Source organism: Vollenhovia emeryi, unplaced genomic scaffold, assembly GCF_000949405.1.
Source record: "Vollenhovia emeryi isolate VEMERY1.0 unplaced genomic scaffold, V.emery_V1.0 DF939205.1, whole genome shotgun sequence".
NCBI lineage: Eukaryota > Metazoa > Arthropoda > Insecta > Hymenoptera > Formicidae > Vollenhovia > Vollenhovia emeryi.
This window is the reverse complement of record NW_011967161.1, coordinates 262,343-276,448: the sequence shown is the minus strand read 5'-3', so window position 1 is coordinate 276,448 and position 14,106 is coordinate 262,343. Positions and strand designations below refer to the sequence as shown.

General features: G+C 39.2%; 1 protein-coding gene across 1 annotated transcript; it reads left to right on the top strand.

Moving 5' to 3' along the window:
• The first annotated feature begins 304 nt into the window (after positions 1–304).
• LOC105561547 (sodium/potassium-transporting ATPase subunit beta-2) lies at positions 305–13,853 on the top strand. The gene is made up of 5 exons (XM_012011618.1): positions 305–783; positions 8,009–8,269; positions 8,443–8,621; positions 9,039–9,312; positions 9,442–13,853. The coding sequence occupies exons 1-5, from the start codon at positions 657–659 to the stop codon at positions 9,543–9,545; spliced, it is 945 nt and encodes a 314-aa protein (XP_011867008.1). The 5' UTR covers positions 305–656; the 3' UTR covers positions 9,546–13,853.
• Positions 13,854–14,106: the final 253 nt, after the last annotated feature.

The window sequence follows — 14,106 nt, the reverse complement described above, 5'->3', positions numbered from 1 at the left end:
CATCGCCCGCCATTGCTGGTGGAGCCATCTGGTCGCGGATCTCGCAAAGGGGTGAGGAAGAGATCGAGAGAGAGAGAGGGAGAGAGCGAGTGAGTGCGAGCGGGGTAGAAGGGTGGAAGGGTGGGTAACGAGGGTGATCGCGCGCGCCGCGGGAGGGGTGCTAAGGAAATCACGTATTGACGCGTCTGCGTGGTCACGCCGGCGCGTTGCCGCCTTGGAGGGTGCGCCGCGGAGGGGCGAGGGGCGGGCGAGGCGGCGGGAGGCGGAGAGGTGGAAGGATAGGCAGCGAAGACCTCTCTCGCGGGGGTCGGGCCAGCCTCGATCGCTCAATATTCAACCCTTCGCCCGCGACGAGAGCGCCCGACAGCAGCGGCTCCTCCAGACGGGGGCACGAATCGACCGTTCCTTCCTTTGCGCCCTCGCCCGCGGAGCTGTTCGATCGCGGCCGACGTTCCGCCGGAGGAAGGAAGTCCTCAGGCCCCTCGGAGAAGGACCGGAGCCACGCGGGTGGCAGAGCGCGCGATCTCTTCTCTCACGGCCCTCTCTTCTTCTTCTTCTTCTTCTTCTTCTGTCGCCCGAAGAGAGTTCCACCCTTTCTTCTCTCGCGCGCTCGCACTCTTCTCACCCCAGTTGTCGGGAGCCGTCGTAAGAGCGGGATGGAGGGCAAGAAAGTCGAGCAGTATTACTCGCCGCCGCCGAAGCTCGGGAAATGGGAGGGCTTCCGTGTCTTCCTCTGGAACTCCGAGACGGGACAGTTCCTGGGGCGCACTGGCGCCAGTTGGGGTGAGTTTCTCACGGCGATTGTGCGTTTCGTGGCCGATAGGGCCCCGACGTCTCAGCTTCTCCCGTTGAGTCCTTGCGTTTCCGACCCGCCCCTCTGTGCGCAAGATTATTTTCCGGGAGATTAACTGCTGACCGCGAATGTCCGGGTGAAGTTACACGAGAATTCAGATGTGCCCCCGATAGCTGTCTCGCTAAAGCCACGTAGCACGTAAGACTTGTGTGTAGATAAGGGCAGTAGTGTGTCACTTGGAAGTCATATTAGGTCGTAGAGTCGCTAATCCTTTCGTTACGTCGTAGTGTTTTAACCCGCTCGATCCCGAGGGAATCCCAGCGAGAAATGACCCCCGCCAATCGATGTCGGTTCGACGTCGCTTCGACGAATCATTTCCCACTGGGATGTGCCCTTAGACGTCGAGAGCAATACGACCAGTTTGACCAATCCGTAAATGTGCAGGCCGGGTAGTACATCGTCCGTGTATAAAAAAAGAAACGTCACACTGTTCGCATTCATATTTCCAGATTTACGTTTATACTCGTGCCGTTTCGCGCGACAGCGAGCAAGTTAGGCGAGAAAGCGACAGACGGGCCCGGCAGTTAGTATCGTGACCCAATTATGCGGAATGCGTGGACGCACGAAATTGCGAAAATCCTTCCGACGCGCTTTGTGTCCGCCTGGCGCTGCTTTTTCGGGGGTACGTGGAATTTGTGTCTCTCACGAGACGCTCCAAGTCGCTTGTACGCGGTGTGCAAATCCGCCCGACGTCGCCAAGTCAAGTCCCCGGACGTCCGTCGTTAAACGAATCGTTAATGCCCTCGACAATTAGTAATTTTCCGTGTTTTTTCTTCCCGACCCGATCCAATTACTTCCGTCACGTTTCGCTTGACCTATATCAAGATTAATGACCAAGCGCGCGGGATTGGAGGGTGATAAGCCCCAGACAGCGCACACGTCTGGAAGACGTCCTCGAGGCTTTCCGCAGGGACGTCGTAAAGTTAGAAGACTTTTCTCCCGGAGCGTGTACACTAGGAATCACCGATGCCTCCCCCCACGAATTTGTACACATTTATACGTTTCGCATGCACGTATACATGGAAAATGTATGCGCGTTCGACCTGTGCCTAAACTCGTATGGGGAGGCATCGGTGATTCCTAGTGTACAGCTACTTACATTATCCACCGTAACGTTTATCGATTAAAATATACGACATGGCGAATCTGAATATAACACCGTCTATAAAAATGTTTACTGTTAATCCGACGCTGCGACATCGTGCAGCTTTCAACGCTACGGCCACTCGGGCGAAATTTTCTCGGAAGTGTGCGCTAACCAGAAGAAAGAACGCGAGGAGCTGGAATCATGCCTAATAAATTGATATATCAGTGACTTAATACTTACATAACTTTGCCAACGAAACAGATCTCCGTTGTAAGAGATAGACCGTTATTGAAGTTATGTAAAGTAGTGAGCGGGTTACGTAAGGCTTTTGTGAATTCGGGAGTTAAACAAATTGTCCCTAAATATATCGGGAATTGTAGGGACGTGCGCTTACTGAAATAGCACATGTACTTACACACGTAAATCAATAATCATCAAGTGTATCTCCCGAGTTTCTTTGTTTGCAAAGTAAGCGAAATAATATTTTTTTCTAGCTATTAACTTCGAAAGATACGACGGTTTCGAAAGATACGGGTGGTCGAAGGTTATATGTGACGAAGCCTCATTACGTAATAATACAAAAGTTAGTAGTTGCCACCGGTGACATTTTCTTGATCGGAAAATTTTGTCCCCGCATCCTCAATTATTTACCAGCGTACCGGTGTCCGTTTTTATGCGCACAAACGGTGATGCGCGAAAGAGTTAAAAGCTTGGAATTTGATTATCAGCTATTCGTATTTAGTAATTGACGTTGAAAATTTTCGCTCGGTCCAAATTGTTTATCGGCGCACAAATTGGCCGTAAAATCGACCTTAGATATTGGATCTAACTTGTGACAATGTTAAAACATTTATCTGAAAGTCTCGATTAAATGGTTTAATGAGTTTAGCAAATATTCTGCGAGTAACAATTTTCAAGCGAGGCTCACCGTAATCAGCAGCTATTTTTACTCTGCAATCACCAGCGGTGACAATCGACGTGAGATTTTTATTCCTCGCCTGTCGTTCGACAGCTTCGCTTTCTGAAAACGGACATCAAGGATTTTATCTTTGAAGAATCAATAAGTCAATTTACTCGTATAAATTTACACATTTGGAATTATGCTGTTTTATAATTTATGTTGCGTGCCTGTGAGCTGTTTGTAGAAAAAAAAACGAAGTAAGTAAATTTACAACTTCAAACGGCATTAGTCACGTCGTGCCATTGAACAAAGTGACTATTTATAAAGGCAAAAATTTATCCAACGGCGAGCTGGTTACGTAAGACATAGTTTCCTCCGTCGGAAGTGCTGTACGCGGCGTAAGGTTTCGCATACATGTGCACTTTACTACTTACCGATCGCGAAGTATATATTGAACCAGAAAAAATGCAAAAAAAATAAGGAATACACCTTTCCGGGTAATGAAAGAAAATTGGCATTTAATCTTCCAATTACGAATGACGATTAGCTTGTGCAAATTGAATTGCGATCTGGAAATTCCGTAGCGCTCGATATGGAAAATTAAAAGATTTCGAAGGAACTGCGCCTGAGAAAACAGTACAGGGCTCAGATTGCATTCTTTGAATTAATCGCAATTAATTGGCGCCGAAAACATTGGTATTTGCTTTGGCAATTTTCTTAGTGTTAGTTTTATATGCTTACGTAACGAAACTAAAGCTAACTAAAGAAACCAACGCGAGGCGAAGACACGACGGCCGAGCATGAAGATCTCTCGGTATCTTCCTTTTGAATAACTTACGCAGGAAAGTACATTTTCGTTTATATCGGAACTCTATCTTTAGGCTGACCATTGTGTCAGTCTGACGATGGTTCCGAGAACATCTGAAATGTTTTCGTGCGTTTGTGCAGACAGCAAGTTAAAGCCGAAAATATCTTGTGATAAACGTAAGGTTTACCATCAGCAGAGCGCCGGTCTAGCGTGACTACTTTTTAATCTATACTTACTGTTACGCGTATCCTGTTTCGATAAGCTGCCATTTAGCGATTAATTTTTACATCTTTTCATTAACGGGAAATTTCATGTACACAATAATAATTTAACTTCGCTCGACTAACGAACTCCTTATATAACCATCTCTTAAAAAATTGTTTCTAATCGATATTCAAAAATTATAAGATTTTGAAGGAATTGGGCCTGAGGAAACGGTACGGGGCTCGGATTATATTCTTTGAATTAATCGCAATTAATTGGCATCGTAAAAATTGGACGAAACACCTTGTTTCCATTTTCTTCTCTAAAGTGCTTTGTCTTTTTTAACCAAAGCGAAAAATTGTACGCGCGTGTGTAAATAGTGTAATACAATTTGTTATTTGAGCGCACGCACATTTAATTTGTAACTTAAATACATTCGAAATCGCATTGCAATTATTGCATTTGCGATCTCCGAAACGCACTGTTGTTTGACAGGACATTCTCTATAATCGTAATGCAATTTTTATTTGATTACTTAACAACCGAGAGAGAAAGAGAAGAGATAATTATATTACATTTACTTCATAACACGTGTAAAAGCTCGCGCCTGAAAGCCCCATTTTTCGCCAGATTTATCACCCGCGCTACTTTATTCGCTACTTTAGTCCGAAGTTTTTCGACGGCATTCAACAAAATCAAAGTTTGCGGTCTCCTACATCCGCGTATCGGGGTGCGACCTCGCTGGCGACTTCCGTCGTTCTATTTTTACACTCCACCGCTTGAGATAGGAACAGGGAGAAAATACACGGAGTGAGCGATGTCATGAGTTTTCAATAGGGTGACTTTTTAAATAACTCGCTGGTTGCAAGTGTGCATCGTCGCTCCAGAGTTTCCCTTTCAACCCCTTCGCGTCCTTTCGTTCATTACGACGTTTCATTTGTATTTCGTGTACAATACAATGCGCCTCGTAATCCTTTTCCACAGAAGTCTGCCTATCGTATCGTTTTCTCCCTTTCCCTCCCCTCTCCACTCTCGTCCTTCTCTTTCCCCTCTTTTTTTCCCCGTTCTGCTTTATCACTTTTTATCTATGCCCCTTCGCTCTTCCGTTGAGGTCGATCGACTTCCACCAAAATCAATACGAGCCGTCTCCGTTACCATCTCACAGAAATGGTATGGTCTGATTTCTATACTGGATAGTGTTAGCGTCTGCGCGCTACCAACGCAGCCGATTTTTCCAGCGGAATGTCCTACATTTCAAGTTCGATCCCGCGGATTTTGTCGAGTCCGAATGAATGTAGATGGAAAAAGGCTCTTGCAACGGGCCTTGCGGTGTGTATTATAAAATGGCCGAGATAAACTTAGCGGTTATGCACCGCCTGTTGTATTATCGCGTCAGAATGCTAATGGCCTATTTGACCGAAAGAAACTGTCGGAACGCGTCCGTTGCATTCCGTACCGTGTCGATCGATATCCCGAGAAAAGCCATGGAAATGTTACGTACGTTACCGTAGCGACTTCGTCAACGTGCAGCCATTGACATCAGCTATTGATGTACATCGATTGCCATATTTATGCGGTTTTACGGTCCCGATATTAAAATTAAGTTAGAAAATTAGGCGAATCGCCCTTCTCACCTTCTGGGAGACCCGACAGTGATACGCAATTTATCTTGTTAACGAATTTTAAAATACTCTCACTAAGTCTTTTCTTTCATTTTTGTAAGAAAATCTACTATAATTATCCGGGAAAAATTTATATATCTAATCATTTGAGTACATCTATCTCTCAGATATAAGCAGTTATAAATTTTGTCCCTAGCTAATCGTATACAAAAGATTTATTTTAATACTTAATAAATATTGAACAAAATATATGTATGATCTATTCAATCAAAAACTATAAAAATGTCAGTAAAATATTTGGATAAATATTGATAAAATATAGAAATAAATCTTTTAAATATTTTGTACATATTTGTGTGTTATCAAACGATATCTAACTCACATTTACGTTGTGTGTGGTTAGCTAGGGACAAAATTCATATCTGCTTATATCTCAGTTAGATATAATTAGATATAATTAGATTATATACATTTTTTCCCGGGTAGTCATTAAAAATTAGACATTATGTTATTTTTTTACATATACATGTAAAATATGTATAATATGATAATTTTTACATGTTTTACATGTTTACTGTTAGATTATTACTAAATTTATGTGTACCCCCTTTGAAAGAATAATAATGTTACGAGTAAACTGAAAATTTCTTACGAGAAATAAAGGTGACATTATTTCTAGAATCGTCAGCTGTTACATTTTTCATCTCAAACTGTTTACTCGCCAGTGTAATTATTTTTAGTTGACATAAAGTTGAGAGAAGTGGCACGTCACAAACGTCTGCGAACATACGTTTGTAATTGATTTGTAATTATCCGTGACATTTAATTACGGTGTGAACACATTACGGCCCAACGATGCAATTATGTTCAGATACAGGCTTTATACGATTGAGCGAATGCATCGTGTTATCGTTCAGGAAACTAGTAATAGATAATGATAGAACCAATGGAAAATTTTCTAAAAAGATTTGTTTGTCTCTAACAACGTCTCTACAATATGTAGTTAATTTTCTCATTATGGGATAAAAATACAGCAATCGCGTTTTATAAAGTTGCATAAACGATACGACGAAAGGATAGCTGACTGTATCGTTCATTTAATTTATCGAATAAAATTGGAATAACAGGATGTAATCATAAAATTAAAAATCACGTCTATTCCTTTTAGAAAAAGTCTTAGGGATTTATAAATAAAATAAATGAATACATTGAAACGTTAATTTTTTATCTTCGAAGAAGAAGTAAATTTATAATAATCGTAAAGACGCAATTGATCTGTTTGGAGGACGCAATTCTTGGAAGATATGTCGCTTTGCGTGCGTAAGAATATGTTCGTCAATGATTTGTATAACAAACGCATGGCATCGCTTACCCAATACCAATTCAGGCCAATTAGAGGACAGATCATAATTGTCTCGGTGCTGCCTTCGACTGGCAAACAATAGCAACAATAGAGATTACGCGCGTCAAATAATATATTTTATATTAGCTTCGATATTTTAATCCTTTGGTTTTTCATTGATCGTATCGATTAAATATTATCTAAATTAACAGTTTCTTTCAGGCGGTAGCATTAAAATCGTATTTTTAACGAATATTTTAGGATTCGAAACGAAGAAATGTGTTATTTCTATTATTTGACGAAGTACTGAAAATTGTTTTGACACAAGTTACAATAATTGACGCGTATAGCGCAAAAGAACTTCGTCGATAAATCATCTTATAATAGATCGCGTGTTTTAAAAGAGCCGCTGCTAAGTTTGACTTTGGCGATTGTGTAATAAAGCAGCTTTCATGTTTCGAGTAGTTTCGATCGATTTTATAGAATTAGCCTTGAGATACTTTTTCTACATGATACGCAAGAAATAAATGCTTCGGTAATACGAGCGTCCACTTGCTGACTTTTAATTGAATTCAAGGCGCAAATGTTTTTTACGCAAGTATTTATAGTGTATAAATAGAAAGAGAAATATCTCCACACGGAAAGTACGCCTTGTGGAAGATTGTTATTCCAGTTTTCAGCAGAAGTTGAACATTACATACACGCTATTCTTGGGGAAAAAATAGCACCACAGATAAAGTATACGTGCTATATAACACGTAATGTAATACTCGCCATGTTTAGAATAAATTGTGTAGCGTTAAAGTTATCGTGAATTTTTCAATGAATAATTTATTGTTGAATAAGTAATTCTTGTATATTATTTTCATCATAAAAATTTAATTACATGCACTTGTATAACTGTAAAAATAAATAGCTTTCATTTAATACAAATGTTATATAATAAAATGTCAACTTGTTACTTCTTTTTACTTACACATTTTATTTGTTAAATAAATAATTAATAAATCAGAAAATAGATTAAAATAAAGAACTACTGAAAAAAGTGAACATTACAATTTTAACTAAAAAAGTATATTCGTTCTCTCTCTTTCTCTCTCTCCCCATATTGAGGTTTACAGAAAGTAATTTCTTTTCTCGTATTATAAAATTCAATGGTATTTTGCCTTACATAAGCAAATATATTTTCAGCTAAAATTTTGCTGTTCTACGTAATTTTCTATGCCGTCCTCTCCGGCTTCTTCGGTGCGATGCTCGCTGTGTTCTATCAGACATTGGACCCGAACGCGCCGAAGTGGCAGCTGGATAATTCGCTGATCGGCAGCAATCCGGGTCTCGGTTTTAGGCCTATGCCTCCCGAAAGCAACGTCGAAAGTACTTTGATTTGGTACAAGGCTAGCGACGAGGGTAATTATCTACACTGGACGCGGGAGTTGGACAAATTCTTGGAAGGTAAGAGAGACACTTGAACGAAGCACAAGTTTTAGAGTAAAGCAAATAACGGAAGCAAGTTAATTACTTTATTTATTTTGAAGAAACATTGCTCGTGTTGAATCTAATATTTGTTAATTAACCGGCACGGAATTAATATACAGTTTTCAAGATATAATTTCCGTACAATGCAGAATATTATAAGCCGCCGAGCGTTACGAACAGCTACGACAGAATTAACTGCGATTACGGTAAACCACCATCACCAGGCAAAGTCTGCAATATAGACGTGCACGCTTTTCGACATTGTAGTAAGGAGAACAAATACGGTTTCAGCAAATCCTCACCTTGCATCTTCTTAAAACTGAATAAGGTTTGTATACTTTTATGTGATATATCTACTTTTTATGCATCCCTTTAAATCGAAACTGCGTTTGTACATACAAGATGAAGAAAAGAATTGAATAATAAGTTGAATAATAAATCGCTATGTTTTCAATTTTTTTTACAAGTATCTTTCCTTTTATAATCTCACTGACAAAGAAGATAAATGATTAAGACTGTATTTATAAAGTATCGATGTACTGAATAAAAAATTTTTTCTTTGCTTATTTTTCATTCTAGATTTTCCTGGCTTTCTATTTTAGCTTTTGCTTTAGGCTTGCAGGCGAAAAAGTCAGTTTTTTTTAAATTTGGAAGATTATCTTTTACTGTTTCTTTTCAAAAGCGACTGGAGACACGTTGGCCTAGTAAAGATGTCGATTTAATAAACACCTGAAACTTATTTCAGATTTTTGGATGGGAGCCGCAATTGTACAATGATACCAAAAATTTGCCGGCTATAATGCCAGCGGATCTTAAGGAGCATATCAAGAATGAAGAAAAACAAAATAGACTGGACACCGTTTGGGTATCTTGCGCTGGTGAAAACCCTGCCGATGTGGAGAACATGGGTCCAATTCAGTACCTACCGCGTCGTGGTTTTCCTAGCTATTATTTCCCATTCAAGAACATCCAAGGATATCTGAGCCCTCTTGTAGCTGTGTACTTCGAAAATCCCAAGTGTACGTGTGCATTTATGTTTGTTTTTAATGTTAACGAAATATTCGAAATGGAGGGCAGCTTCGACAGCTATTTTATTTCGACACGACTGAGAATCTAGGAATTAATTTGAATATCGGCCTTTGTTACAGACGGCGTGCTCATTAACATCGAGTGCAAAGCATGGGCGCACAACATCATTCACGATAGATTTGAGAGACGTGGCTCGGTGCACTTCGAACTGATGGTGGACTAAGCCCGGCCGTTTCGGTCAATCGCCAGATCATCATCGCTACTAACCGCGTCCAAGTAGGAAGCCGCAAGAGTATAGAACAGAAAGAAGACATTTCTTTTTTAACCTGCCTCGTTGGCCGACCGCGATCACACCCTGTACCATCCGGTTTTCTCTCTGCCCGATGATACCGCTCCGGATTAGCCTTACTTCTTCTCACTATCATCGTTTCATCAGCTCATCGTCTTTGTCGTACTTACAACGATTGTAACAGCGGTATCCATCTATCATGTCAATCGCCAAGAGAAGGAGACAGAAGAAAGGAAGATGAGGAGAAGAGAAAGAGAGACGGAGGGAAGGGGAAATTAGAGAGAAAGAGAAGAGAGAAAATAAACGAGAGGGCAAAGCAAACGAGAAAATGACCTCAACGGAGCAATCAACTACAATCGAGATGCACAAAACCAAACCACGGGAAGAAAGAAAGGTGAAATGAACAATTCCGCACAAAAGCCGGGCGGTATCTTCTCTTATTTCTGCCAGGGTTGTGTCACGGGGAGTGATCTCGACCATCGACGGCTAGTCGATCGTTCGCAAAACTTAATTCGCGCGCGCGAAAGAGAGAGAGAGAGAGAGAGAGAGAGAGAGAGAGAGAGAGAGAGAGAGAGAGGTTCTCCCTTAGTCAAGAGCCCACCGACCGTTCCAGTTAGATCTCTTGAGCTTTTCGTCACACATGTTTCTTTTCACAAAGACGAGCTCTGGCTGATAAGTTGTCACGGCACCGCGGATGATCGATGATCTTAGTTCAGCCATGTAGATGTATTACATTAGTGTGTTTTTGCCCATCGCATTACGATACATCTTGGCATGTCGGTATGTTGAAATTTTTGGGCATTGGTAAGAGTGGTACTCGGTGAAATTTAATAAAAGACAGCAGGCACAAAGGGATACAAGTACGCGTTAAGGCTCAGTTGGACTAATTGCTATTAAATAACAATGGTAAACGTAGCTTGTAATGTTATTTGGATCTTTGAGTGGTGTTAATAGTTAATAGTGTTTCGAAAGAAAAATTAGCCGCAACGCGAAACTGTCATCGGTACTTATTGAAATGTCGAGCAAAGCTACAAATTATGTATAAGGTTGTTAAGGCCGTAATTTTTCCAAAACTATTAGCATTGAGATATTGTTAACATCTTTACAAAAATGGAAACAAATTCGTTAGAGATTTTTGCTTTTGAAGCCGGGTTTGATAAACAACATCGCTAAAATGATTTCGACGTTACGTTTGCAACGTGATGCAGGTCACATCACAACAGATCGCAATTCTATTTATATACTCGTAGCTACAAAAGCTATTGAATAATATTCGTCTCGTATGTTGACAACTGTTACTTGTATTCCTTTGTTCTGGATATTTTCAATTGAGAGTTAAAATAAAGTGTTATTTATTGAAATCTGCTATGGCGAAAGAATATAAGCAAAGATACGGATATTAAAGAGGCGATCGATAGTTATTGCCACCCAATAATATGTTGAATGTGTATGATGATCTATGATTCTATATAATGCATTTTTCATGAGATAGAAATACTGGAATCTATGGATTCTTGCATGCAGAGACACTCGGATTCACAGATTGTTGAATCTACTGATTTTTGAGCTCATAAATGCTCGGATTTACGGATTTGGACTCGCAAAGTTTTTTGAAATCGTGCATTATCAAAAGAACGTATTTTAATTTGCGAATGGTCTGTGATGGAAACGAAGAGAATTAGATGTGCAAAGACTTCAATTAATAAATTGTACATTTAGGAATTTATTCATATATGTGACATGTTGAACGCTGTATTCGTTAATTATTTGTTATCAGTTTATTGAGCCGTCGAGTCCAAAGGTCTATAGATTGAAAGAGATTTTGATAGAAATCGTCATGTGAACAAAGATCTATGGATGTAAAAATTTTTAATTAGAAATAATTTTTAGCCTTTAGAACATTTTAATTCTATCGCCTTCTTAAATTGACGAATTTATTGATTTAACTTAATTATGAAATTTAGATGCGATCAAGAATACGCGTTTAAAACGGATATCGTGGCGTGAAAGGTCCAAGACTTTGTAAATCCGAGTCTGTGTGCGTGCGCGAAGAAAAATACATGAGAATAAAAAATACGTTAAGATGCATGAAATATAGAAATGCAGATCATGATATATAAACTTAAAGAATTTATGAATTCAAAGATTTATGTGATATCAACGATCTGTACATCTAAGACTCTATGGGCCCAAGAATCTTCTTATCCGAGGATATATGAGGGCAAAAATCTATATACTCAGGAATCTATAAATCAACAGCAAGAATCAACAAGAATCTACAGATTTAAAGATCTGTGCGTGGACCTAAGAATTCAAATTAAAAAAAAAAAATTACGAATACGAAAATTTGCAATTACAATAATCTGTAAGTCCAAGGATCTATTGATTTTGCGAATTAACGTTTAATTTGCGATCTGAGAATTATTTTAGTTGTTAAGCATAGAAGAGGCATCGCAGCACTATCAGGTCGGCACTGACAAGATAACATTGTAATAATACAAAAGGAACTCTCATGCGCGTTTAGTACTTACTGAATAAGATTCCGCGAAAACCGCTATAAAATTACTGGAAGGGAATTTAAAAGTCTATACTTAAAGAACAATTTTCAAAGAGCACTCGCGATCAGTAATTACTACATTTTTAATAGTGATAGTACGAGAAATGTACATTGATCGTATACTAATAATATAAATATGTTATATTAATGATATATAATATATCGATATAGCTAAAGCATTAAAATTGTTGATGCATTAATAGTAATACTGATCGTGGTAGCCCTCCATAAGTACTTAATACCAATCTAAACGATTGATTTCTGGATGTACTTAAGTGAAAGGCATCATTGATCTTAAACTGAACTGTCGATATATCACAAATAGGCGTTTAGTCGCGATCAACGTAAAATGTTATATTGCACGCGAAGATTTGTATTGATTTTGTCCAAACTGTGCGGCGCGACATGTGGAATGCATATTATTTATATATTGTATCATGTAATATTTAATATTTATTAGTTCACGTAATCCTATATTCCCTGTACAAGTTGTTAAGTTCTGTGGCTGACGAGCGAAGAAATTGGCCGAACCGTTCCCCTTTTCTTTTGCATTGACACGAATATTACGTTCGGACGAAAGAAAATACATTCCGGAGATTCAAATGATCGAAAAGAATTGAGAAAACGGAGGTTGGATCATCGATACGAGTCTCCCCTAACGGAACATCAACCGGAGGAAAACGATGTATCAAATTTTATGTACAAGTATATTTTATGTAGTTTTCATTAGGTTAATTATACTATGCGACTACTATGTATTACAGTAGATAAGTATCGGTTATACAAAAATATAGATCTTAAAATCCGTAAATCTGTTAATCCATAGATTCACCGATTCACATTCAGCATCATAGACCCTCGCTTCTACGAAATATGTATAGTCTCGTAGTTTGAAAGACAAATAGATCCATGGATCTACAGATTCACAGATCCATCGATCCACACACGTGCACAGGTCCATCTATATATACATATATATACATATATTTTAGAGATTTACAATCATTTCTTCATAATTCCTTCAACCTATTATTATTCATAAGTTCTTGATTAATATCTTCACGATAGTCGTTTAAGCGCCTGTTTGTTAAATCAGGATTAAATCTACCATGTATCTTGAGATATAAATTTCCTAACATTATTCGAATAACGCGAGCATCTAAAAAACAAAGGTGTCTGTAAGACGTTCTTTTGTAGGCATCTTTAAGATTTCTTTTTCCAAAATGGCGTTTAAAGTATGTCGATTGAATATCCTGCGACTTTCCGAGAAGTGATCGTCACGTTTATAAAGTCTTAAAGTTGTCTATTACACGACATTTTCCGGACTACGCAAGAAAAGGATGTTACTACAGTAATTATAGTAATTATTGTAACACAATCTATTAATTCCTATGCGTATCGCGTGCCTAAAGTTTGGTGAAACTAAAGCTTTAGAGGAAATTGTAATTAGATCGCGGGTTCACTCGACGCAGCAAGCTCGAGCGTTTAACAAGAGCCGTAGGACAGATTTTTTCTCCCCTTCGCGCTCTCAGTTCTTTCCTTTCGTGAGCAATATTTATGCCTGCGTGATTGCCCAGCCGGGTAGCGGCTATCCATCAACATCTGAGCAAACAACATCCGTGGTCTAATTATAATCATAATCGGATGGCAGTTATAGGGAATAATAAATAAATTGGAGACGCCTATTTTTCTTAATATTATATTTCGTTCCCTTTTCTCTCCTATTTTCAAGCGGCGCGCTTCCCTAGCGCAACACGGAATCTTTAACCCGAAGTTATACACTCGCGCATGCGCATCAGACATCCGGAATTAACGTCCGCCCATGCGCAAAAATGTTTCGAGGTGGTCTTAAATAAGAAGTTTGTGAAAGAGAAACTACTGTAATTTAATAAGGTACTATTAACGTTATGGATTTTTCAATTTATTCGTCTTGAATCT